The sequence below is a fragment of the Talpa europaea genome (genome assembly GCF_964194135.1).
Source record: "Talpa europaea genome assembly, chromosome: 1".
Taxonomy (NCBI): domain Eukaryota; kingdom Metazoa; phylum Chordata; class Mammalia; order Eulipotyphla; family Talpidae; genus Talpa; species Talpa europaea.
This window is the reverse complement of record NC_140073.1, coordinates 132,900,604-132,925,638: the sequence shown is the minus strand read 5'-3', so window position 1 is coordinate 132,925,638 and position 25,035 is coordinate 132,900,604. Positions and strand designations below refer to the sequence as shown.

The 25,035-nt window shown below is 39.9% G+C and overlaps 1 protein-coding gene across 2 annotated transcripts; it reads right to left on the bottom strand.

Annotated features, from left to right (window-relative positions):
* Window positions 1-18,701: 18,701 nt before the first annotated feature.
* Window positions 18,702-23,479, bottom strand: CTLA4 (cytotoxic T-lymphocyte associated protein 4; the record flags this gene model as incomplete). Of its 2 annotated transcripts, XM_084241479.1 has the most annotated exons (4): window positions 18,702-18,806; window positions 19,930-20,039; window positions 20,458-20,805; window positions 23,371-23,479. In XM_084241479.1, the coding sequence occupies 4 exons, from the start codon at window positions 23,477-23,479 to the stop codon at window positions 18,702-18,704; spliced, it is 672 nt and encodes a 223-aa protein (XP_084097605.1). The 2 variants fall into 2 exon arrangements, with proteins under 2 accessions (XP_084097605.1, XP_084097606.1); XM_084241480.1 differs by lacking the exon at window positions 19,930-20,039 and having other exon boundaries at window positions 18,739-18,806.
* Window positions 23,480-25,035: the final 1,556 nt, after the last annotated feature.

Sequence of the window (25,035 nt, the reverse complement as noted above, 5' to 3'; positions counted from 1 at the left end):
ACAACACACACTTACTGAAGCTAATCATCGTATCCTTGGCAGTTCTCACTCTCTCTCTCTCTGGCTAGAATATGTGCTATTCTTTTGGCAGGCGATCATCATTGTATTCATGTCTGGAATGGGATCAACGGCTGGAGCTGGAGCTGGAGCTGGAGCATTCTCCCCCCGCGCCCCCCCCCCCCACACACACACACTAGTTCTCAGGCCAACAGCATAGGTCCCGTGGGGCCACTGGGCCATCTGGCCATGCAGCTGGCCTGGGCTTCTCAGTCTGAGAACATAATGGTGATTCACTGTATACTATCCAAGTCCTTAGATGACATCTTCAGTCCTGGAAATAAACTGCCAGGAACAGTTATACTGACAAAGGCTTTTGTCTTGAAATCTATTGAAATAGGCTATGTAAGCATTAATGAGGATGTTCCTTTTCCTTATCTTTTGTCCTTATATTTAAAATAACCTAATTGTTAAGTATCTTTGCAATTTATAAAAAAACTTACTAGAGGACACAAAGAATAAGGACCCTGATACTTGGTTTAGTTCCATTGTTGCCATGGATTAGGCAACTTTCCACCCTTTAAAAAATCAATGCTGAAACTATAGACTCTCTAACAATCTTTCTTAGCACTATTATTTTTTTTAAAGATTTCTTTCTTTATGTATTTATACAAGCACTGGGTACAGTCAGAAGCATGGGGAGGGTGAGAGAATTCACCAGAGCCAGAGCGGGGAGCAGAACAGGCAGAAGGATCGAAGTACACTGCTGAGGGGAGTAGTGGGTGGCAGGAGAGGTCTGCGCGCCGTGTAGGACCCTCGCCCAGCGGCCAGGGATCGAACCGGCGCTGCAGAGGCTGCAGGCAGCTTCACAACCCAGCGCTCAACCGCTGCGCCACTGGGGAGGCCCAGCACTAATATTTTTTGATCCAGTACTTGTATCTTCAGAGTAGCAGAAAAAATGATTTTAGAGAAATTTTATCTCTCTTCCTTCTATTTACACATTTCTCCCAGAAGAGGCATCCTATATTCCAATTGTCCTGTAAGCTGTCTGATTGTTGTCCATTATACTATGGAGCCATCCAATCTTAGTCATTTCTTTTTCAAATTTTTGAGCTCCACCAATTTGTATGTTATCTGATTTTAAAAGGCACCATGAAGAATGCACACCTGTGCCTCAACACACAGAGCTCCCTCTCAGTCCCATGTGAGTTCAGTTCTCCCTTCCTCCTGGCCTTTTCCTCTCTCTGTTGGCATTTGGATGAGCACGTACATTTACATACATAGGGTTGTTAAAAGATGATATTTAGAAATAAGAATTTATTTTTTCATTCCCAATATTATTTCCTTTAGCTTCTCTATATCCTCCTGGCCATGTACCATAACTTGCCTCTGTTCTTGCCTCTTGTTTCTCAGGGAAAGAATGTGCCAGAGGAAAGGCAAAATGACATCCACTAACTTTTCTGCTTTTTGTTTAACAAAAGTCTTCAGGATCAGAGAGGGTCTCGAAGAAAAGTGAATAGAGAAGGATTTCCCACAACTCCAAAAAAGACTTCCCCAGGAAGTAGTGGGAGAGAGAAGTAGGTCAGGGAACAGAGGGTACCTGGTCCCGCCACCAAGAAGGCAGCAAGACCTCAGAGAAGGAAGGGGAATAACTTCCTTCTGAGGGTGCACCCAGGCCAGTGCAACCAGAGACATCCTTCCCTTGCCCACACTGTGCATGGGATTGACAGAGAGCCACTGTTTCTGAAGGGTGAGGACAGAAACAATGGAACAGACAGGTGTGATGACACCCTACCCCAGCGTCTTTACATTGCACAAGATCCAGAAGTGTGACACAATCCTGTGGAGAGATGGGGAAACCCCAAAAGGACTGAGGTTAAGGTTTCTTTCCACTAGCCTAGCAGAATGAAACTTGCAGTCAGAAATTAAAATCTGAAATTGAGTTACTAAAATGAGGACAATGAACTTAAATATACATTATCCCTCCCTCAGATTCACACCTGCTCAACATCCATAAGATGTTATACTACATTACCTTGCATGAGCAACTTCATTGCAATCTACTCTTCAAAATACTGGGGAGTCCAATGATGGCTCATTAAACATTCCTTGTGAGCTAGGTGTCCTTGAAGCACCTGGAGTGATGCATGGTGTATGAATATTGCTGGCTGACTGGCCGGCTGGCTGTGTGACAAGCATACTGAATGAAGCACTGAAACAGCACCCTTTATTTGATTGTGTTTGTTTGAATACAGAAAGGTAGAAAGCTATTTGAATCAATAAAATACAAGCTAAGAATAGCCGTTACAAACAGCTTTTTCCAGATCCATTTGCTCTAATTACTTCAAAGATCTAGCCTGCAAGAATTTAATCATTTTTTCACCAAAGAGCTGACCCTGGAGGAAGACAGCAGCTATGTGTGACTTTACAAGGCCTGTAAAGGCAGGTGTTAATAATTTTGAAGCTCTAGGATGACTGTAAAATCTGGGATGCTATGTTAGGAAGAAGTTCACCCTTGGCAGATGTGCTTTTACTTGACATGCCTGGGTGTTAACTGAAATTGAAAGTAGCTTTTCAATAGCCGTAGGTCCTCATTATTTTTAACATTATACTTCATGCTGCTGAAATTACTCCTAAGCATTTCCCTTTTGCTAATTTGGCAGGGGAGTTATTATACTGAAAAATAGCTGAATAACTGCCACCTCCCTATTGGAAGTTCAGGGCATACCCCAGAGAAAGCACTGCACTCCCTCTGAGAGGCAGCCATATTAGCTTCTGTCTGAGGCTGCACTGATCTGTCTCCTCCCCTGGAGAAACACTTTAAGCAACTTCTATATCTTCTTCACTGAAAGTGATGCATTTCACATCTTCATGCATCACTGCTTAAAAATACTGACTCCCCACTCACAAATCCTGTTTTGTTTCTCTTAAAAAAAATTTTTAATGGAGCTGGGAATTTGAAGGAATATAGGGAATAGATGTAATTTCAATATTCCATCACAAAGGACAGGGTTGTGATACTGGGTCTTATTTTAGTATCAAAAGTGATGCCTGATGAGAATATCTTCCTTATTGAAGTTTCAAATCCTTGCTATATTTAGCTCATTGGACAGATGATTTTACTTTAAATCCAAAGCAAAAATAATAAAGGAGTATGATTGATTTTTACTATTAACTCCTGTTAATGTTCAAAGGGATCTGCAGACAATAAATGACTAACAAGAACTTCCTGTCTCTAAGTTTCAAAGACAACAATTAGAAAAGGCAAAGATGTAGGCACAAGGTTTCATTACTGTAGGTTATGGGGCAAGGATAGAAATGCTCTTGGCCTACCTATCCTCGTCTTCTGCAAACTAAGCTAAATCACTTGAAATTGAATTGTTCTACCTCTAAAACACTCTTCTCCCTGAACACATATAAGTGACACAGGTCTTAGCTGTGTGTGACAGCTGCCCGCCTATTCTGATCTTACATGAGAACATAATAATTCTTACCTCATAATGTCTTTATGGAAATAAATAATTGAATTTCTAAACAATTTCGGTACAGAACCAGCACTAAGTATCTGTTAATTATTATTCCTGAGGACTCTGAAGAGTTTTTCTTCAACACATTCGAACAAAAATACCACTTGCCAACATTACAGAAATGCTATTTCAGTGGCTATATCATCATTATTCTAGAACTAGTAGATTAATTACATGTACTTTGCCAGATTCTTCTCTTAATTGGGTGTGAAGTTCCTTTGATAGGGCAGCCTTGGTGATCACCCACCTCACTTATAGTTTCTTCATCAGTCAATACGAAACTCATAAACAACACAATTGAATCTAAGCTTAGCCCTATTGACCCAGAAGCCAAGGTCAGATCCATTCTCAGTTTGAGAAAGTCATCAACCTACCAGCAACAAGAAAAGATTTTGACTCTGCAACTGGACAGAGACAGCTCAAGCTGTCTGACTAGATCCATAGTCTAGGAGGAAGTGGCTGAAGAAGGTTTTTCAGGTGCAACTTTGTGGGTAGAAGCTGTCCCTGGGAATCTGCAAGCATGACTAAATCTCAACAGAACTGACCTTTGCTAATCTCTTCTGCTTCCTTTTTTTTTTTTTTTAAGATTTATTTATCTTTATACAAGAGCTGGGGTACAGGCCAGAGGTGCAGGATGGTGAGAGGATTCACCAGAGACATAGTGGAGAGCAGAACAGACAGACGATCGAAATACACTGCTAAGGGGAGCAGCAGGCATGACAGGAGAGGTCTGCCTCGCCATGTGGGATTCTCGCTGGCCATGGGATTGAACCCACACTGCAGAGGATGCGGACAGCGTCACAGCGCTGCCCTCAGCCCACTGCGCCACTGGGGAGGCCCTAGTTTTTTTAATCTTTTTCTCTTAAATGAGGTCTTGAGGCCAGACTACCAAGAGTTATGATGGCAGCAAATTCCCTCTTTACAGTGGATATTAGGACAAAAATAAAATGTATAAAGTTGGAACAAATATCACAACTCTAGGGTGACTACAGAGCTTGTTCATGGCTACTAGGACATTGAATGGATGCTACACCCCATCCACAGCCCAGCTTTTTACAGGCTTACAAGGGTTCCAGCCAGCAGTCAGCCCAATTCATTTGTGATAAGTGTTCTATAGTATTCTTTTAATGTGTTCTATCTTTTAGCTGCTTGTGATCCTGAATCAGAGCAGTTTGCCATAGAGCTGTGGGATTAGAATAATACAGGGCTTTAAAATTACAAACATTTACTTAAGTCTGACTTCTCCTTCAGCAATCACAATTGCCAAATGATCTTTTCTTTCTTACTCCCTTCATTATTCCTCACCCTACCAGTTCCCATCTCAGTTCTTCTCTTAGTCTCAAAATCTCATGTCTTAGCTTATTCACCATTCTTCCCTGTCCCAAATGCACCATAACTTAATGTGTGGACTTAGATGAGGAGGCAATATTACTGACTATGTGTTTGTGCAACCTGTTCTTTTCAAGCATTATGAACTAGTTTCTTGTTATCACTTCCCTAGGTACTATAAGATACGCAGGTGAAATGTAAGACATAGGTATGTGACCTCAGGAAGCTTATTGTTAATCTTCTCTAATACACACCACTTCTCCCTCTACTATGTCCCAGGAAAATGGTTGTAAATTCCATGGGAGAAGAATTATGTTATGACATAATACAGTGGCAAAAGGGAGGTACTGAATAAATTCCCCATTTTCCCAATCCCAGGAAAAACATTTAATAAGTGGATCTTTGAATTTGAAATGACATCAAATCATATGAGATCATCATATACACATGTTGATATAAATGAATTAGTAGCCTTTCCTTTGCAGCATGAATCTAAAGACCTTTTGCTAATCCCTGATAAATGGAACAAGTATAGGCTATGCACCTTTTTTTTTAAAAAAAAAAGACACACATCTGTTTCTTGTAATTCATTAAGTAGCAAAATGTCACTCTACTAGTTCTATGCACCTATTGTTTAACTTGGCTCTGTTTTCAGCAGCCTGAATGGCGTTCTTTCAGCTGGACAATGTGTTTATTCATGTAGCTGTAGCTGTTCTGACATTAGAAATGTATCTTTGAAACAGATTAGTGAAGTCTGGAAAGAAGAAAAAACACTCATAAGAAAAATATTAAGCATATATCTTTTTTTCTTAACGTTCTTTGTCCCTACACAAACGTTAATTGCACTATGCTCCTAAGAACATCTTTACAGAAGGTTCAGTCACCAAAAGAGTAGAAGACTATCCTGAGATTTTGAGTCTAAGTGGACAAGTTTCAATTCCTTATTGCTCAAATATTGATAGACCTCCCCAAGATGCCTCTATCCTTCTAGAAGACAGAATAATGCTGATTGGCAAAACAAATCCTCCCACTCAAATAAAATGAATGTTTTATTATAATTTTTAGTAAAACATCTCATTCACAGCAACATTTTGTAGTAAATGGAGACTAAGATTTCTAATGGCAGTATAGAAGCAATGAGAACTTCTTGATAGACTATTTCACAGAGATAAAGAGAATTTTGGGGTCTACATGATAAGGATTCAACATAGGCTTCTCTTTGTGAAAGGGCTTTAACTAAATGACTTATTGAGTCCCTTCAATCTCTAGTGCTGAATGATTCCATAGTAATAATGTGACTATTTCTTAAAATATATTACGTTGATCAGATTCGCTAAGGAGATAACATGAAGGAAAATCTGAGTAATGAGTGAAATGCCTGTCAATCATAAAGGAATTCAATAGGTGAAACAGAAAGAGGTCTCTTGAGAAATGGTTGGCCACAGGGTGCAACACCTCATCACATTTCTTGCTGGTGAAACCCTCTTGCTTTGCTGAGAAGGGCTCATTTGCTGAGCTTTCACAGATGTAGAAATATGGAGTCAGCAGGTTGCAAAGCCAATTGGCAGTTTCAGTCATGTCATTTACAAGAAGAATTTGATAACCAATTCAGAAATGAATTGTGCTCCTTTCCTCTCTTGATTAGCACACCTCACCAGACCCATTTTGACTGTTCCAAGTGTGCGGTCTCATGTCTAACTTGTTATGGAGCTTAAGTATTGAGTTCTTTCCAGAAAGCAAAGCTCTGAGGTTTGGGGCTTCAGAGTAGAAGGAGAAAGAGGCATCTGTTTTAAAAATCACATGACTTTCCTTTCATTCAATAATAAAAGTTATTATTCTAGCAAGAAGGGATTAGGAATGTAGCCTGTGTTAAATAAATTTTGCTTATTTTAAAACTTAATGAACAATAATTATATTAACATTTATGTTCCTTATCAAGCACATCAGAAATAGTATCACAATAAAAATGAAGCTGAAAATAGATTAAGAAAGTGAAAACATTTGAAAGGTCTAGACTTAATAATATCTCTAAACCTTGACCTTCTCATCTATAAATCATGACTGATTTCGCATTACCTACTCAGTGCAATTATGATCAAAGGAACTACCATTTCCTTTGACTACTATAATTCTGCAGTGTACTTTGAAACAGAAATATCTTTCTCAAATGGAAGGTATTAGGAAAATTTGGGTACAGAGAAATTAAATGACTTACATGAAACTGGTAGCTAATTAGCGATGGCTAATTACTGTTGTCCAGCAGTATTTTCTCACTAGACTTTCCAATTTTCCTTGTGAACCAATCATGAAATCAAGATGGCAATTTTAAAAGACATATTTTAGAAGTAAGCTCTACACCCAGGCCTTAACCACCCAAAAGGAATTGAGAGAGTTTAACATCAAAATATGGTCCTCTTCTAAGATGGTTGAATATTCTGCTTTGAAACCAGCATTTGGTCAACACAGTGACACAGGCTTAGGTTGCCCTTCTCAGTAAATTATCCATCAAGAAAGCATGTGAATTTCTTCCTAGTCTCCTCCCTACCTCACCCCTCTTCTGTCATGAACCACAAGCCAGGTCTGCTCCCAGACACTTGAAGAACTCTGTTAAAACAATTTTGTGCCTGAGATTTGATATAATTTATTGCTATATAATTTCCTGGGAAATAGGTTGCAAGTCCGTACCTCATAAGTAAATACCCTGCTACTCTTTTAAGCCTGCTCCTTTGATTGATCTAGGTTCATTCAAAGTTGATCTTAGCCTTCATTTTCATATCTAATCAGGTATTTGTTCCACTGGAGCTATTCATTGATAACCTGTTTGTCACTGCTCAGTGTCTAAGACATTGTAGTGGAAAATGAGCAGAATAAAAAAAAAAAAATGTGTGGACTTAGCTGTGTCTGCAAGTGTCTGCAAGAGTCTTAATGTGAACTAGTTGACCCACCAGAATATCAAGACCCTAACACCACCAATGACAAAACCATTAACAATATACAAATTATTGGCAATTGTAGTTTCTATCCAAGCTTATATTCATAACTAGCAAGGATGCAACTTTTTAATTAACATAATTCATTTCCAGGTCACACAGACTTGAGATGTCCATTCACATAAATGAGAACTGTCCCCTTGTTTCTTCCTGCATACTCTTAACAAAGGGAAAAAGGGAGAAATGAAAGAAGAAATTGACCTTTGTATAATGTATTTTCCATTCCCAATCTAAGTTTGGGTTTCTTTTAAGTTCCTGCCTTTTAAGTTACTGAGTTGAGTATAATCACAACAGCCAGTCTTGATGTATGTGGTGACAAGCAGCTGCAGGAGATGGTCTTGCAACTCCTACAGATCACACTCTGTGTTTGTCCCCCAGACTTACTCAGTTCAAGCAGCATCACGTACTGCATACTTATCCTGGAGGTTTTTGCTAAATGTACTAGTACTTAGCCAAGAATTTGTCACCTGCTATTTCTATAATTTGTTTTTCCTCCCCAAGTGCACTTTTCTACCCTTGTTCTTAATTGAAATTCATCTTGTTTATATATGAAAACCTCTGCAGTTTATCACAGTCACTTAAAATTCTAATGATCACCTCTAGAGTCTCAGATTTGGAAGGGACCTGGGAGATAGTGAATCTGACCAATCCCCTTATACTACAAAGAAAGAAATGCAGATCCAAAGGCATAGAGAACATTTCCAAGAATATGTGGTGGATCAGTTAGGAACTCAGCTCAAAACAGAGGGCCTCCCCTGGTGGCGCAGCAGTTCATTCCCTGGCCACCTGCGAGGGTCCCAAAAAAAAAAAAAAACAGAACTCATTGCCAATGGTTCAGTGGAAGAACCTTGGAACCTTGAATGTTATTACTTACAGAGGTGTGGAGAGGGCTAAGGGGAAACTGTGGACACTGAGATCAACCAGCAGCAGCAGATAGTCTTTACTTTTCCTAGAATGAAAGGAGAAAGGGAAAAACAGTGACCAGAGCTCGGTAAGAGCAAAAAGCAAAGAGGAGCTACCCAGCCGGAGATATTGTCAGGAAAGGACACAACCACTGTTCTAGTTACTGTGTCCAAGTGGGGTTGAGTGGAAGAAATACCTCAACCATCAACTACTCTCCATCTCCATTTCACACTCAGGAAGACGGGTGATATGGTCCATTCAGGTCAGCGTCCCAGCACAAATGGTGTAGGAAAGAACCGAGAATAGATTTCGAGGAGACTAACTAGTTCATACTGTAAATTTGCTCACCTAGCATTAATATCTATCTCCATTTTAACCAATATCAGTCTTATTATAAAGGCTCTATTTGCGTAACAAATACTTGCTGAAATGGAAGTGAAGGAAGTGGGGGTAGGAAGACAAGCAGAAAAAGATATAGAACTGTTCTGTGCCAGGCACTGTACTGTGTACAATGAGGGGTGGTAAAGAAATAATAAGAGCATTCTGTGGTAATATACTGGTAATATAATACCACATAGTATAGTATTAACCCCATTATTTACACCAACTCATTTAGTCTGCAGCCTCATTCTAAAGATGAGGAAATAGAGCATAGAGTATTGCACAGGAAAATCTCCAAACCCCTTGCTGCACTACTCCACACTGCCTCTATAAAGTAAAAGAAGTCCTCCGGGGAATTCATTATATATTTCAAGAGACAGTACTATTCATGCATGAAAACTTAATTGTGAATGTTAACACTAATTTACATCAGCACAAGATAGCATAGGAATGAATCCAGAGATAGGGCATTCAGTTGGGGCTGGAAGAATCAGCAAAGAGACCAGGATTACTACTAAACAATAGCCAACCCAGAAATTTCTTTAGTCAACTGCAAACCTGCTGGTGTAGAGACAAGAAGAGAACCAGCTCTCTAAATAAGGGCTATCAGTCCCCTTGTCTTAACAGTTCATTTCAGACTCCACCTGAAGTTTCTTCAGAGACAAGTTTTCAAAGTATAGATCTGGTCCCTCACCTCACAGGACCTAGGGAGTCACTGTGGCCAGCCTCCTGCTCTCAGGTCAGGAAATATTAATGTGCTGTTTTGTCACATAAAACAATTCCTGCGCTCATTTTCTAGATTCTTTGACAATATCATTGAACAATAATTTTTAAGGAATTTTTAAGGAATTTGCTCAATATCATTGAACAATAATTTTTAAGATTTGTAGATCTATGCAGAGGAAAACATTCAAACAATAGAATATAGGGAAAGTAAGACAAAGCTTGCACATCACACATTTGTCTCTGTTATAAGCTTTGAATATAATATAGACGGTCTTTTAGAAACATACAGTATTTAATAAATTTATTAACAGAAGTCTTTTCATTCAAGGACAAAGCAAGTAATTTTCTTCACATTTGCACGTGCATTTTAACCTCCAAGAGACTAGACACCACATTTGGTTTGAGATGTTGCGATGTGGTTTTCAATTAGGTTTCTGTTATGTTCTACAAACAGAAAAACCAGCCGGTATCTAACCTAATACCTACAAATTTCCACAGATGGTCGCAGAATATTGTATAATCTAGGGGATAAAGATTTGGCCACATGTTTTCCAATTCGTAACTTAAAATTGTGTTTTTACCACATTCGTTTTTATTAAAAATTTCCATTGACTATTCTTTTTCCAGAGAGAGTAATTATAAAATAATCCTCTCAGTTTCACAAAGCATAGAGAGATCTAATTTGAGAGAATTTGTAGGTGAGACAGCCAAGTTAGATAGAAATAGTTCAACTGTACTGAATTAAGTCAGTTGTGTTAAGATGGTTGTCAAAAGTCAGATTCATCCAGATTAGTTTGATCCCAGTGTGTTTAAAACACCATAGAAAATAGAAGTTGCTGAGGATGAAGCTGGGCACTCACTTCCAGAGCAGCCATGAAATCCCTTATATGGCTGTCTGTGCTCACAAAGGCAGCCTTGTTCCACTGCTATATGTCCTCCTTGTTCCCAGCCTCTGCCAATGTGCTGAAGGGCACACTATTGAGTGCAGGGTTAAGGGAAAGAGTCCAGGGTTTACAATCAGACTAACTTGAATTCATATCCATTTATGCCACTTACTGTGATAAATCTTCAGCAAAATAATTAACAAAAGTCAAAATAATATTTTCCTATCTCAAGTTTGGGTAACTAAATATAAGAACTCTCTCATTGCCCACAGTAAGCTCAATCCTGAAAAGATACAGGGCCATATATAAACATTGATACTCAGAGTGTTAAGAACTCAAAGAGAGAAGGATCAAGTGCCAGGAAAGTAGCTATGAGTGAGGGTTTAGAAAGGCTGTACAGAGAGAGGATTATAGGAGTTGGGTGCAGGAAAAGGTAGGAAGTGGTTAAAATTCCTTAGGTTGTCAGTAACATCTTGAATGCTATCAGTGATGATTATACATGATTCTCTAGAGAACTATGTCAAAAAAGATTCTGAGGCTGTGCCTGGGATCAGTAGCCCATCGAGCAAGTAATAAAACCTCTCTTAGTATGTAGACATACTCAATGTAGACATACTCAATGACCATAGCTCCAGGAAGGGTCTCCAGGAGAATGAAATCTTCCTTGATTTATGGAATTCAACTGGACATTGACCTCAGTTTCCTCACCAAGCAAGCCAGTATTCCCCAAAACCTTCCCCAAGCATAGGATTCTATACTCTGCATCCCCAAGTGTCTGCCAGAGTCTTAATGTGAACTAGTTGACCCACCAGAATATCAATGGCCATTTAATTTTTGGTTTTTTGGACCATATTGTTTCCTACTATGGCACCTGCCTGTTGGGTTAGAGCTCCATGGACAGTGATGCCTGCTGAGTGGAGCCTGATCCTATCATGAGTCTCAGATGCAGTCCATAGGAGTGTAGCCTGCCCATCAGGAGTTAGTCATTCATCAGATCTTTTTCCCCAGGCCCCTGACCTTCCCATCCCTTGATTTTTTTTTCCCTTCCCCTCCAATTAATGTCGATGAGGAGCCAGAAGGTCAGTACTGAGAAAATCTCTGATATGACTGAACATAAGGTACTCTTCCTAACTCTGAATCCAAGTCTAAATATAGGAAGAAGAATCCTCCTTTCTGCCTTGTTCTTTGCAATGCAAGGGCTGAATGCTCCAGGAAGCCTACAAAATATATCTAATATCTCTTTTATATGCTCTTCACAAATTATAGGCACTATAAAAATACAAGTTGGCAGAAACACAGTCCATGCCACTCAGCTTGCCTAAGCTTAAAGAACTCTGCAGTTTCTTTGTGATCTTCCCTCATGCTGCTCCCCCACTGCCAGCTTTTACTTCTGTGCAATGATGCCCACCCCCACACACCTCCACCACCACCCATCTAGACTGGAACCGTTATCTTTAATGTCCATTCCTGGCAGGGAAGGTCTTTTCTGTGTAGCCCCCAGATGTTCCCACACTGTGACTTCTAGTAGAAATTAGTTTTTCATAGCTACCACTATCACAATCTCAGCTGGATTCTGACTGGTCTTCTCTTGAGCCTCTTTGTGACCTATGATATTAAGCCCTGCTCAATCATTTTGTTCATAGAATGCCAGTCGACTTTGTCATTTTGTGGCATCCTAAGGTTTCTGTCTTCTACATGTGTTCTCTTTTTTTCTTAAAGGGACTCCTTGCTATTTTCCAGCACCTCTCAACCCCGACATTTCCTCCCCTTTCGCCCCACCCCCGACTTTCCCTTCTGATGATTGTTATACTTTTACAAACTAGCTCTATTTCAAGGGTCACAGATACACATGCAAGGTGACACCCACTGACTTCCACTGGTTGTTACTTTCTATTGCCAGTCTATTTTGAATAGTAAATAACCCCCCACTTAAAGGGAGTACATTGCAGGTTGTGTGAAACTCAACACTACTCACTGGATGTATTAATGGCTTCCATTCTCTCTGTCTCCAAGAGAAGCTGTAGCACCCATGAGTATCCAGCAATGTTGCTGCACTCAGTTGATGAAATGGCAGTACCTCTTCTGCAGGAATAGTACAAGAATTGCTTTAGCTAAGGGATACTTGTGCATTATTAAAACCCTCACATATTGGTTTCCTTCCTCTCTTCATTACGAGTAAGGACCTCAGAAACTGGATCCAACATTCAGCTTCTTCAACATAAAGGAATACTCGAGAATGCTAGCTAGTCTTAATTCAAAAAATCCAAGCATCCTGTTTTTGAAGTTCAGTCATTGTCAGAGGTAACTGTAATGCCAGAGGCAAACTGATGCCCACAGCAGACTAGAGACTGTGTCTGAGTTGCAAGTTAATGACAAACAAGGAAAGCAAGACTCATTTTCAACAAGTTGAAGGACATAATAAGCTAATAGTGGGGTGACTGTGTGGTGGACTAAAATGTCACACTGAAGCAAGAAGAGTAAAAGTAACATCCTCAGGAAAGTACTCTTGGTGACAAATTGTTAATGTTGCTTTCTAAAATTTGAAATCACCTCCTGAAATGTATTCCTACAATTCCTCTGAGAGAGAGCTTCCTCCATTTGTTCGATTAAATAATATCACATTTTGTGACTAATACCATGTTTTGAAACACTGCTGGTTGTTATGGTAACCTGATTGTGTGTGATAAAAAGAATACATATCGTTTCACTGGGTGATTATATGAGATCCAGCAGAAGGTAGAAGCTTTCTCTGAGTACAAGCTTTGCTGACAGAGCCTTGGCAAGGGTTTGTTTTGTGTTTTCCCCACAGCATTCCTGAGGACAAGCTATATCACTCTAGACACCTTGGCTAATGTCCTGGAAGGTGAAGGAAGAAATAGAAAAGGTGGAGCAAACATCAGGCCAGAAACAGAAGTCATGATCTCAAAGAAGTTTAACAGAGCAGCTGGGTGGAGGCAGTGATAAAGGAGGTTTTCTGTGCGTAGCTGGAGTGGAAGCAGTGATAAAGACAGCCCTGGGCAGAAACATTCACAGTACCCTATAGCAGAGGCCTGGAGCAAAAAATCCAGAGACCTGACTTTTCAGCCTGGTTTGGATCCTCACTCTGTGACTTTAAGTTTCCTAATGCTTCTGAAACTCATTTTCTCCAAAAATATGAACATAATCGCCAAGTTCCCATCTCCAGTCCTAATTATCTATTGTAGTACGATGAGTAGGATCCTGCTTAGACCCTCTCAAAAAATTTTGATCCATAAGCGGGGTGCAATTGTATGGGGAGTATAAAAATAAAAAAAAATTTTTAAAAATTTGATCCAAAGACTTCAACAGAGGATTAAAATCCCAGCCCCTGCCTCCCATTTTATGAATGAAAAGCTCTGGGTCTGAAGCACCTCATTTTTTCCCAAATAATTCAGATAATATTATTTGCAGTAAATGTAAAAACTAATAGAGCATAACCATGAAAGCAGATTTCCAATAAGAATCTGAGATTCCCAGTAAGAGTCTCAGAATCCTTGCCACACAGACCAGAATGGGTTGACTTTTTCTAAGAAAGTGTTTAGAAGATTAATAGCTCCCCCCTTTTACAGGACCCATTAGCCCCCAGCCACCTTGAGCTTTAATCTCATGTGTGACCAGGATTTGGAACATCATTAGTAGTGGAACAGCAGCCCCAATCTCAGATTGTTGCCACTGAGAAACTTGTGGGAAAAGGCCTATAGCATGTACTTATTCATTCAATAAAAATATAAATTTTCCTACGATAGCATTGTCAGATCAAATACAGTGTTTTGGGAGTTTATTTATGTTTTTATTTTTTGGCTGACTCTACCAATGAACTTACCTATGAATCCCTATCATCCTGTAACCAAGGAAGCATAGAAGAAGAAAGAACTGTTTGTCCCTGTCCATCAATAGGGTGTGTCATCTTTCTCATCTGAATAGAGAAGTTTCTCCTGTGATGAGAAAAAAAAAGTATAAAGTAAAACAAGGCCTCTAAAAAGTCTGAGTCATGCCTCCCACCAGGTGCATGAGAGAAGTAAGGCAGTAACAATAACTTTCTGGAGAAAGTCATTTTCTCCTTTGCTTTGAGACCTCCCAAAACAATAACTTAAATTTATAAATTCTTAAACTCTTTACTGGCTTTCCTTCCATTAACAGCACAATGACATCAACATTTTGCAAGTTTGGCCCCAAGTAAATTCTGTATCCACTCTGGAGACAGAAGATGGATCAGAGTTAATATAAAAATGTGGTTAGTTTTATCAACAATTCATACTCCAAAAAAGAGAAGGAAGAATGAGAATCTGTTTCCCTTCTCACCTCTTCATATATATATACCTCTTCAAATATATAATATATACTTCATATATATAATATATACCTCTTCATATATGTAATATATGCCTCTTCATATATATAATATATGCTTCTTTGTATATATACATATATGAAGACTGGATTGAAATAGAATGTGTGCAGCAGGGTAACCAGCTGGAGCTCACATTCCAGTGCCCTAAAGGGTTAAGCCAAGTGACAGATTGACCTACACATAGTTCTGCTAGTCAGAGGGGAAAGTGAGTAGATTGAGACCAACTTGGAAAACAAAGCAAGGTTCTGCATAAGAGACTTTTGTCCTTCCCATAGTTGCAGATTTCCTAGCTCTCCAGCTCTTCAGAACATTTATTTGAGCATCTGTTGTGTGTCTAAAGCTATGAAAAATTCTGTCTTGGAGAAGTTCCCACTCAGGCTAGAGAGAAAAGATATGCACATTTGACATTAGACAGGAAACCAAGTACAGTTGTGAAACTGAAGGGGAGAAATCCACGTGGACTCGAAGTATCAGCTGAATCTTGATGGATATGAAAATAGGGATAAAGATACTTTGGGGTGAGAAACAGGAAAACAGGAAGTAACAGAAATAAAGGTAACACACTGGAAAAAAAGAGATGAGCAGAAGTTGCTGGGGATCGATTACAATTGTAGCTGACCCATGTAGCCACTGACAACTCTTTTTAAATTTTTTTTAAAGATTTTATTTATTTATGCAGGAACTGGGGTACAGGCCAGAGGTGCAGGAGGATGAGAGGATTTACCAGAGATGGAGCGGGGAGCAGAACAGGCAGACTGACTGAAATACACCACTGAGGGGAGCAGCGGGCAAGACAGGAGAGGTCTACCGTGCCATGTGGGCATCTCCCTGCCCAGCCGGGAATCAAACCCATGCAACAGAGGCTGTGGATAACTTCACAGCGCTGCACTCAACCTGCTGCACCACCAGGGAGGCCTGCCACTGACAGCTCTATCCTGCTCCACTCATCATCTGCATTCCTGCTTAAGATTGGTCATTCCAGAGAGGAGGAAACAATATCCAGGCTTCTCCTTCATGGTGGACGAAGCCTCATTTAGATGAGTGGAGCCTTTAGGCTTGTCCAGTATCCTAATCCCAGGGATAGAAATAGTGATGAAGATCATTGGTCCTCTGACTTGGAGGCAATGTCTCTTCCTTATAAGCCCTTATAAACAAAATTGAGATTAGAAGAGGCTTTCATCTGGTGCTCAGATGCCCCCCTTATAATTTTTTCTCCCTTTTCAGTGGAACTCCAAGTCACAACCTTTCTTGTCCCTTTCTTCTGCCAAAAAGGAACCTTTTTTGAGCTAAGAAGTATTTTTCAAGATTGAGACTGAATGAATAGGACAATTCTTCCTTCAATGAACAGTTAAGATTAGAGGAGATACTAAGCTTATGTAAAGTAGTTCATTATCTAATGATGTCTGAAAAACACCTGCAAACTCCCCTTTCTAAAGACTTCTCTGACATTTGGATCTGCCATCACTATGGAAGCGAGTAGTCCCTCTAAAGACATTTGGAGGAGTATAAGTGGCATCATACTATCCACTGGGGCTTCCTAATTGTGTGTTTTTCATCGTTTCCAACCAAAGGCCAAGACAGCAAAAGGTATAGTCTCCCACTCAGTAGGTCTCTTCTTAGATAGTTACTCTTACCACATATTGAAACACCTATCCATTTTTATTTAACAGAATGGAATGCTCATAGGTGCTGTCTCATTTGTTTGTTAGCACTTGATGGAAAAAAAGATCAATTCTCAAAACTTAATAGGTTAAAAAGCACTGGAAAATTTGTTGGAGAACAACCTTCTGGCCCCATGGCCCAAGGATTCTGATTCAGTACATCTGAAGTTAAAATAAACACTCAAATCAGTGTTTTAATTAAGTGATCCAGTTGTCTGAGATACAGGTGGTCCCTCTCCACACTAAGAATCATTGCACAAGACAAATAACAGGATGTGGAGGTCAAGAATAGGAAACTTGGAATGGAAACCAAGCAGGCTGAGACAACACATTGATTAACCAGCAATCACAGAGAGTTCAGTGGGCCAGGCCTATGTCTGCCAACTGATAGCAACACAGGACCACAGGTTGGTTTTTCCCACATTTGTGGAAAAATTCGTGTGGCAACTGTAGCTGCAAGGGAAAGCTTTATGCACATAAGCAGATCACAGTGGCTACAGGGGCACAGTTACCAACATTGGGGTTGCCATGGCAACTGTAATCGGTGCACAGGTTAAGCTGAGAAAGGGAAAACCTGTGCTAGGGAGAATGCTGTGTGCTTCTATAGGATTGTGCTATCTTTATGGTTCAAATGGTTGTGAAGAATCAGAAGGACAGAGGATGAATTCCAAGAAGGGCTTGCAAGTAAAGGACTGGTGGACAGCTAATTCATGAAGCATTATTTTTCCTTTTGGGTTTTTCTACTATTTCTAATATTGGAGACTCCAATCACTACTGAATGAATCAAGCAAAAATAAATCCAAACATGATACTCAAAAAGAAGGCAGATAAAGACAATGCTGGAAAACAATCACCATAGATTTTTATTTAATTAAAAATATTATACATGTTGCTGCATTTTCATGGAAAATGTTGAGTTAATAAAATACCAACAGTGTTGGTTTTCAGAGACCTTCATGCACCCCGTTCTCCCACCTTCTGCTTTTTTTTCCCCTATACATGGAATTAACCATGTATAAGAAATTGGAGCGTCCTTGAAATTCATAACTACAAGACTCCTAGAAGGAGCCATTTCCTTGATGGTGGCATTATATCAAGTTAACTCACATACCGCCAGCTTGACTTCCTTGCAAACCATTGAAAGGACCTGGCATAAAAGCCCAAAGCACATGTCAACACCAGTGCAGCCCAACATATCTGCAAGAGTCTGTTCTCACTTTGTCTAGTTTCCAAGCCAGTTAACAAGTGATCCTGTACTGTCCTGGTGTGTTAGTGTCCTGAGCCCTTCCATAAAACTTCCCTTGAACCCCGAGTGGGAAGATACTGCCATATAGTGTTTATATTCAAACCATCAGCAAATACACAAAAGCACATGTGGCTCCCATCCTCAATACTATCAAATAAAAAATACATATTGGTACAATACAACCTTTGCAATCTCTGGCTAGAACATAGTCAGGTCAGATTCTTTTTTAGTCTTCATGCAATTTTCTATTTGTTAAGAAAAATTACATGATACCAAAATTTGACTTGAAAACATCATTTCAGGTACAAACTTCTCACATGTAAATACAAGGTGTGTACAGGAACATTCTCTCCTTCACTCCCATCCTTGACTTCCCTTGAACTCTAATAGTCCCTAACTTAGTTCCTTGATCTCACATCATGTTGCACCCCCGTATTGCTCCCAAGTGATGCTTTTACTAAAATTAGATCTGATGTGACAGAAACATCCCAGTTCTGCTTTTCCTGCTCCTTTACTTTAAATTATAGTACTATAATTTGGGTTCTGCATCCAGCTTCACATATTAAAGAGAGATGAATTTCCCCCCCCAAATACACAAACAAAAATTGCTGGATAGCGATTTTTAAAAGTCAGAATTGCCTCCACTCTTCAAAATTGGAAAATGGTCTTTCTTCTTCTTAATGGTCTCTCAATTTATGGGGATAAAGTAAGGCTGAAATTGCTTTTCACATTCTGGCTCTGTTGGGGGCATTTTCACATAAACCCCTGTAGTAAGAAGGCTTCTTTTCTTTAGCTGCCAAACACAAAAAGAGACAATTATTGTTGAGGAATACAGAAGCCACTTCTAATCATAATAGAACTCAACAAATGGTAAATCCTGACCCCACTAAAAAATGTTCACAATATACAGAATTATAAGCCCCAGGAGATTTTCTTGATTCTGCTATTAAAACTAATTTCAGATAAATAACTGTGTTATTGATGTAAAATAGCAACCATTTCCCCTTGAATAGAAGGTAAGAGAAAGAGACTTTGAGAAAACTTATAAAGAACACCCAAAATGCCTGGATCTTGCCTGTGAGAGCTTGATCATAGACTTAACTATTCTGCTTGAGAGCTGTATTTCTCATCTCCACTCATCACATGCTTTTTATTACTTTTTTCTGTTGCAGTAGTTGCCACTTCATAAATTGAGGTTTAGTCTATTAGCCTGTGTAGCAGTTTGTAGCAAATGAGGTAGGAAGAAGTTACAGCAAATGAGCAGGTTGAGTCAAGAATCTTGAAATAGAGGTGGAGGGAATGATGGAGGAAAGGAAGAAGAGAAAAGGGAGAAGGTTGGATGATAATCTTAGAGGTAAGTGAAAGGGACTGTCAGAAATTCTGGTAGGAGGCCTGATTCTATACATCCATCTCTTCTTCCACTAACTATAATGAATAAAAGCTGGGGTTTTTGCTTACTGGACTGGAAGGGAGGACAAGACTTCCCATTAAGCAGACTGGGGTAACAGGAAACCCTGGTCAGGCACTGTGTAAAAAGCTACAAGTTGGTCACAAAAGGTGGCACCAACCCAATGGTCTCCAACAGAACTTTGCCCAATCTAATTTTGTGTTTCACGTGCAATTGTCATGAGGATAAAGAGCAAAACAGCTGCCCCATGTTGTTCAAACAGTTACTCAAACTGAAACCCTGTTCAGAAGCACACAAACATTCAATGTCAAACATACTCATCTAAAATATTAGTCATCCTGAAACCTCCAAAGACGAATGCCAAGGGTTTCAGTGTGCTTGTTACCACTGTCCTTCCTCATCCTCATTTATTGCTTCATCTCGAGAAAACTCAACAGCATCATTTGGTCAGTTGTTATGACTAAACATATCCCTACCAAAAATGGTGCGTTGTCAGCATCATACTCACCATTTTGCTCAAAGAAACAGCTGTGATGAGGAAGCTGTAAAAAAACAACCCCGAACTAACTGCTGCAAGGATCCAGAGTTGAAAATCAGAATCCGGACATGGTTCTGGATCTGCAACAAAAAGCAAAAGCTCTAATTGTCCCATTGATGAAAATAGGAAGAGATTTGAGCTTCTAGGCCCCCAAATCCACCTAAAATAATATTGCTACACCCCTAAATAATATTGCTACCCCCTAGGTAAATGGGTTATATGAGCACTGCCTCCCCAACAGTGTCCTATCAAAGGCACAAGGCCAAACTTCATCATAGTTATCACCTTCCCTGACCCATTTGATCTTATATGGGTGCTGCTTGGTTTACCACCATAATAAGCAAGACTACTGCATGATATTCCAAAGAATTCTTACAGAGAATTTCCACAGTCCTTAAAGATGAACCACCTGGAATTAAGGAGCAAAATGTATTCATGCAAAAAATAAAAAAAAGATTACTGCAAAAGATGTCAACTTAGTGATTTGACTTTGCTCACCAATGACATAAATCTGGGTTCCATCGCCCATGCCTACGTAGTAGGGTGGAGGGTACATGAGCTCCACCTTGCAGATGTAGAGTCCTGTGTCCGTGGCTCTCAGCCCTTGGATGGTCAGGTTCACTTTGCTTCCACTGGCGGTGCCAACACAAGAGGAATCATCTAAGAAGGTCAACTCATCCTCTACCATGTATGTTGCAGCACAGATTTCAGTCATCTTACTACTTTCCTGACGCAGCACTGACACTCGGACCTCAGCAGCATTGCCTGAAGACCCGTACTCACACACGAAGCTGGCAACACCCCGGCTGCTGGCCAGGACCACTGCAGGCTGGGTCACATGCATCTCTAACATGGAAAACCCAAAGGAAACACAGTGAATGTATGCTCACCTACAGTCAACCCAGGGCAAAACTTGAGCCAGGCAAGGTTTATCATTGTGAGGCCCCCTCCAGCTTCACCTTTCAGCCCTTCAGCACACCCATCACCCTTGCATACCCCTGTCCTTCTCCCCCACCCCAGTTTCCCTTCATCTCTCAGCTGTTTTTTAACCACTCTCCATAAAGGTATTTCCTTACTGGAAAATAGTTTCTTAAGGCAGTTGGTATGACAGAAGGAACACTGGTGTCAGAAAGAGAAGACCTAGTTCTACTGTGCAATTTGCAATTTCAGACAAGTCTTGCCTCCCCCATGACATTCCTTTATTTTCCCTCATATGTAGTAAGATCTGATGATATCAAAGCGCCTTCCAACTTTGGTAGTCTAAGTCTGTAATAGAATCATAGAAACTATATATAGTTCAGGAACTATAATGCGTAGTAAGGCTAATTTTAGAGGTTGAGATACAGAATCTTATATTATCACTCAAAGCATACCTTGAAAACCTCTGCCTACACTCACCTGGCCCTGCTTCTCTAACACCCATGAATAGCTGCACCTTGGCTCACTGTACCAACCTCCCCTTCCCTAGTATTAACACCATAGAGTAAGGGATGTGTTAGATAGAGGAAGCCGCAGAGCAAGGGCACCGGGTCGTTTCCTCTCTAGACTGAGGCAACCCTGCTGTTCACTTATGTGGGCTTCCCCAGCCTTCACCACCTCTTCCGCCTCCCTCTCCTTCAGTTGAACACTCTCGTAGTCTTTTGTTCTTTTTCCTTCTGGCTTCTACAGGACTAGGGAGGCCAGTTCTACATAACAAAAGGCTCATATCATCAAAAATATGGTGGCCTCATGTCATATTTCCTTCCTACAACTAGCTTCACAAATCAGTCATGTAAGTAACACTCTAAACTTGGGGTAAGCCATGCCATTAATCTTGCCCAAACCCATTGATGGCCTTACATACCATTCATTGATTGAAAAAATAATAAATAATAGTCATTGTTTTTCATGATCTAATCTCAACCTATCACTCCTGTTTAAGGTTCCAAGACAGCTGTTCCTGTATACTGGAGGCACCAGTACTTTTTCCCAAGCTCCTGTACTGAACAATAGCTGTCCTCAGTAGAGCAAACACTACGGCAGCTGTCATTGCCATCATTAATGCACAGCCCTACCTAGTTAGACAACAGTCTCCTTCCTCAAAACTCATGTCTGCCTATTGGAGATAGCCTCCAATCATCCTTGACATTGTTACAACTCCAATGCAGTACTTAATCAAGCTCTGCTCTGTATTAAAGTTTTCATGTACTAATTATATATGTTCAAACTTTGCCTTTGGCTTATAAACTCCTGGGAGCGTCCATTACATTCTGATCAAATGGGCACTGAATAATCCTTATTGTAGTAACTCTAAGCCTAGAAGACCAAGTTTCCCGCCTTCCCCTGGGCAAGCTCTCAATTACCAACACTAAATCTGGTCACACTTCATTTCCATTATCTACCATGGAAGGGTCCCAGTTCCAGATTAAGATGAATTTCCTAAGAAGGAAATTTTATTACTTCTAAGCATATTTAATCTTTACCTGTCCAAAACTGTAAAATAAGATGTACTCGAAAATTTCTTGTTTGGTAAAAATTAAATCATCAAATACCATTTTGAGCATTATTTCAAACAAATTACATGGTTTCTTAACTGAGACAGTCCACAGAGAGACCAAGTTGAAGTTCAATGGAAATGCTCACCCTTTTTAAGCCATATAAGCTGGCATCAACCTCTGAAGAACTTCACCAGAAAACTGGGGAATTTGCATCTGAAGTCCACAGGTAGTAGGTCACACAGCAGAAGCAATTAATCTTAATTAATGGCATCCTTTCTTTTCCTTCTTTTCTCTTCCTTCTTTTATTTTTTTGTTTTTTAAATAGTTTCAAAGCACTTTCTTTTTTTACATAGTTAACTAGATTATAAAATGGATTAAGATGACCTTAAAACTTTTAATTGCATAAAGAAGGCATTCTTCCCATTATTTGCTTAAATTTTAAACAAGCGGGATGACTAGCTTATAAAAGTGAATTAGAGGACCTTAAACCTTGAATCAGAAAGAAACTTCTAATGATTTGCTTAAGTCAATATTTTTAAAAAAAAAAAAGAAATTTTGAACTTGTCCTGGTTCCAAACTCAAATGTATTAAGGACTGTGGGCATTTTTTTTTTTCTCTTAAGTCTCTTAACCTTACAATATTTTCTTCTTATCATACAGAAGTGTCTGAAATTGCTTGATCTCCAAAACTAATTCAGACGTATTCTTTAAGCCCCTACGGGCTGGCCCTCTGCTAGGAACCATATTTCTGCCTCTTCACTACTGCCAACTGTCCCCTGCAGACCTTAGAATCCAGAGCCATCTAAATCAAGCAATTAGAGTTTTTATTTAGCTTCTAGCCTTGTTGTAAATCACTGTCCTTGACTACTAAAAGAAATGAAACCCTGGTGGGAGAAACACCTCCTCCACCCTCCTGCTCCAAAAGCTTCACTCACCTGTGGAGAAGACAGGGATGAAGAGAAGAGAAAACAAGGCAGTGCAGGGCCAAGTCCCTGAAGACAGGTCCAGCCAAGCTCCAGGCCTCTGGAATCCAAAGCAAGGCATGACTTTCTGGGAGCCGTGTTCAGGTCTTCAGGAAGCAGAGTGAAACCTTTCAGGATCCTAAAGCTTTGAAATGTGTTTGAACCCACACAGAATTAGGACTTTATATAGCTGACTTTGATCCCAGATATACATGTGCACACACACAAGGTACCTGAATAGCAGCCTTTTTGTTTTGGTTTTACGAGAAAGGAAGTCGTGGGCTTAGCTGTTACGTCGAAAAGATAACCTCAAACACTCAAAGTAAAACTGAACAAAACAAGCCAATCCATGCATGGAAAATAATTCATCTCGAAACTGAAGCTACTTGTTCACTTTGAGGATAAGTGGATTTCCTGGAGTGCAGGAGTAGCCCTGAGTCCAATTTTATCCAATCATCTGGGCATCTTTAACCACCCAGTTCATTTCATTGACACCTCCAAAACTGCTAAGTGCCAACTTGCTGAGCCTTGGAGCTAATTACAGAGTTAGTCTTTGGACAGCATTAGGAAAACCTTGGCATTCAGCCTGTGAGCCACCATCCCCTAGCATGCTCTCCAAATAAGAGTTATTTTTCCATTTCATTTAGTAATTAATTAAGAGAAAATACCAAAGTCACAAGAAATAAACTCATCTTCCTCTGATTTTACAGGCAAGAGACAAATTCAGGTGCTCCAGAAACCTTCACAAAGACAAAATAAAGTTGAAGGCTATCCAGAAAACAATCAACCAAAATGATCAAAGAGTTTAAAATAGGATAGACTTTTATTTTTTCTAATGGGAATTTTTCAAGCATAAAATACGAGAACTAAGGTTATAAGTGATTGAAGTTCTTAACTTTATGAAAGGTTTTTTTTTTAAGATTTATTTATTTTTATACAAGAGCTGAGGTACAGACCAGGAGGGTGAGAGGATTCACCAGAGATACAGCGGGGAGCAGAACAGGTGGACAACCGAAATACACTGCTGAGGGGAGCAGTGGGCGAGACAGAAGAGGTCTGCCATGCCATGTGGGAATCACCCTGGCCAGCAGGGAATCGAACCCACGCTTCAGAGGCTGTGCACAGCTTCACAGCGTTGCGCTCAACCCGCTGTGCCACTGGGGAGGCCCTTTATGATAGCTTTAAACAGAATAGCTATTTATCTAATAAGCAGTATTCGGAACCACTCCTTAAAACCAGAGAGTTTTCATGCATTTCATACATTTGAATGATGTAAGAAGGATTTATTGAGAACCTATGATAGGCCAGAAATTGTGTGCACTTAGGAGTGAATAATGATGAGACAGAAATATAGTTACTGCTCTAAGAGGCTTCTAGATGACATGCAAATAGATATCAAATAGAATGTGGCATTTGCTTATTCTAGTTCTCCATGGATACCCACTGTCCAAACACCTCAACACAGAAGAGAAGGTTCTGTAGAAGAGGACCTAATGCCTCTCTGTTTAGCCTTTCTTCCAGCATTCCCTCATAATTCTGTTCCTCTGCTTGTCATTTCTCATACACACTTCTTTCAGGGCTCATCCATCTTTAGCCACTTTTCCTACTTCCTTTTTTCTCCCATTATCTTGCCTTCTT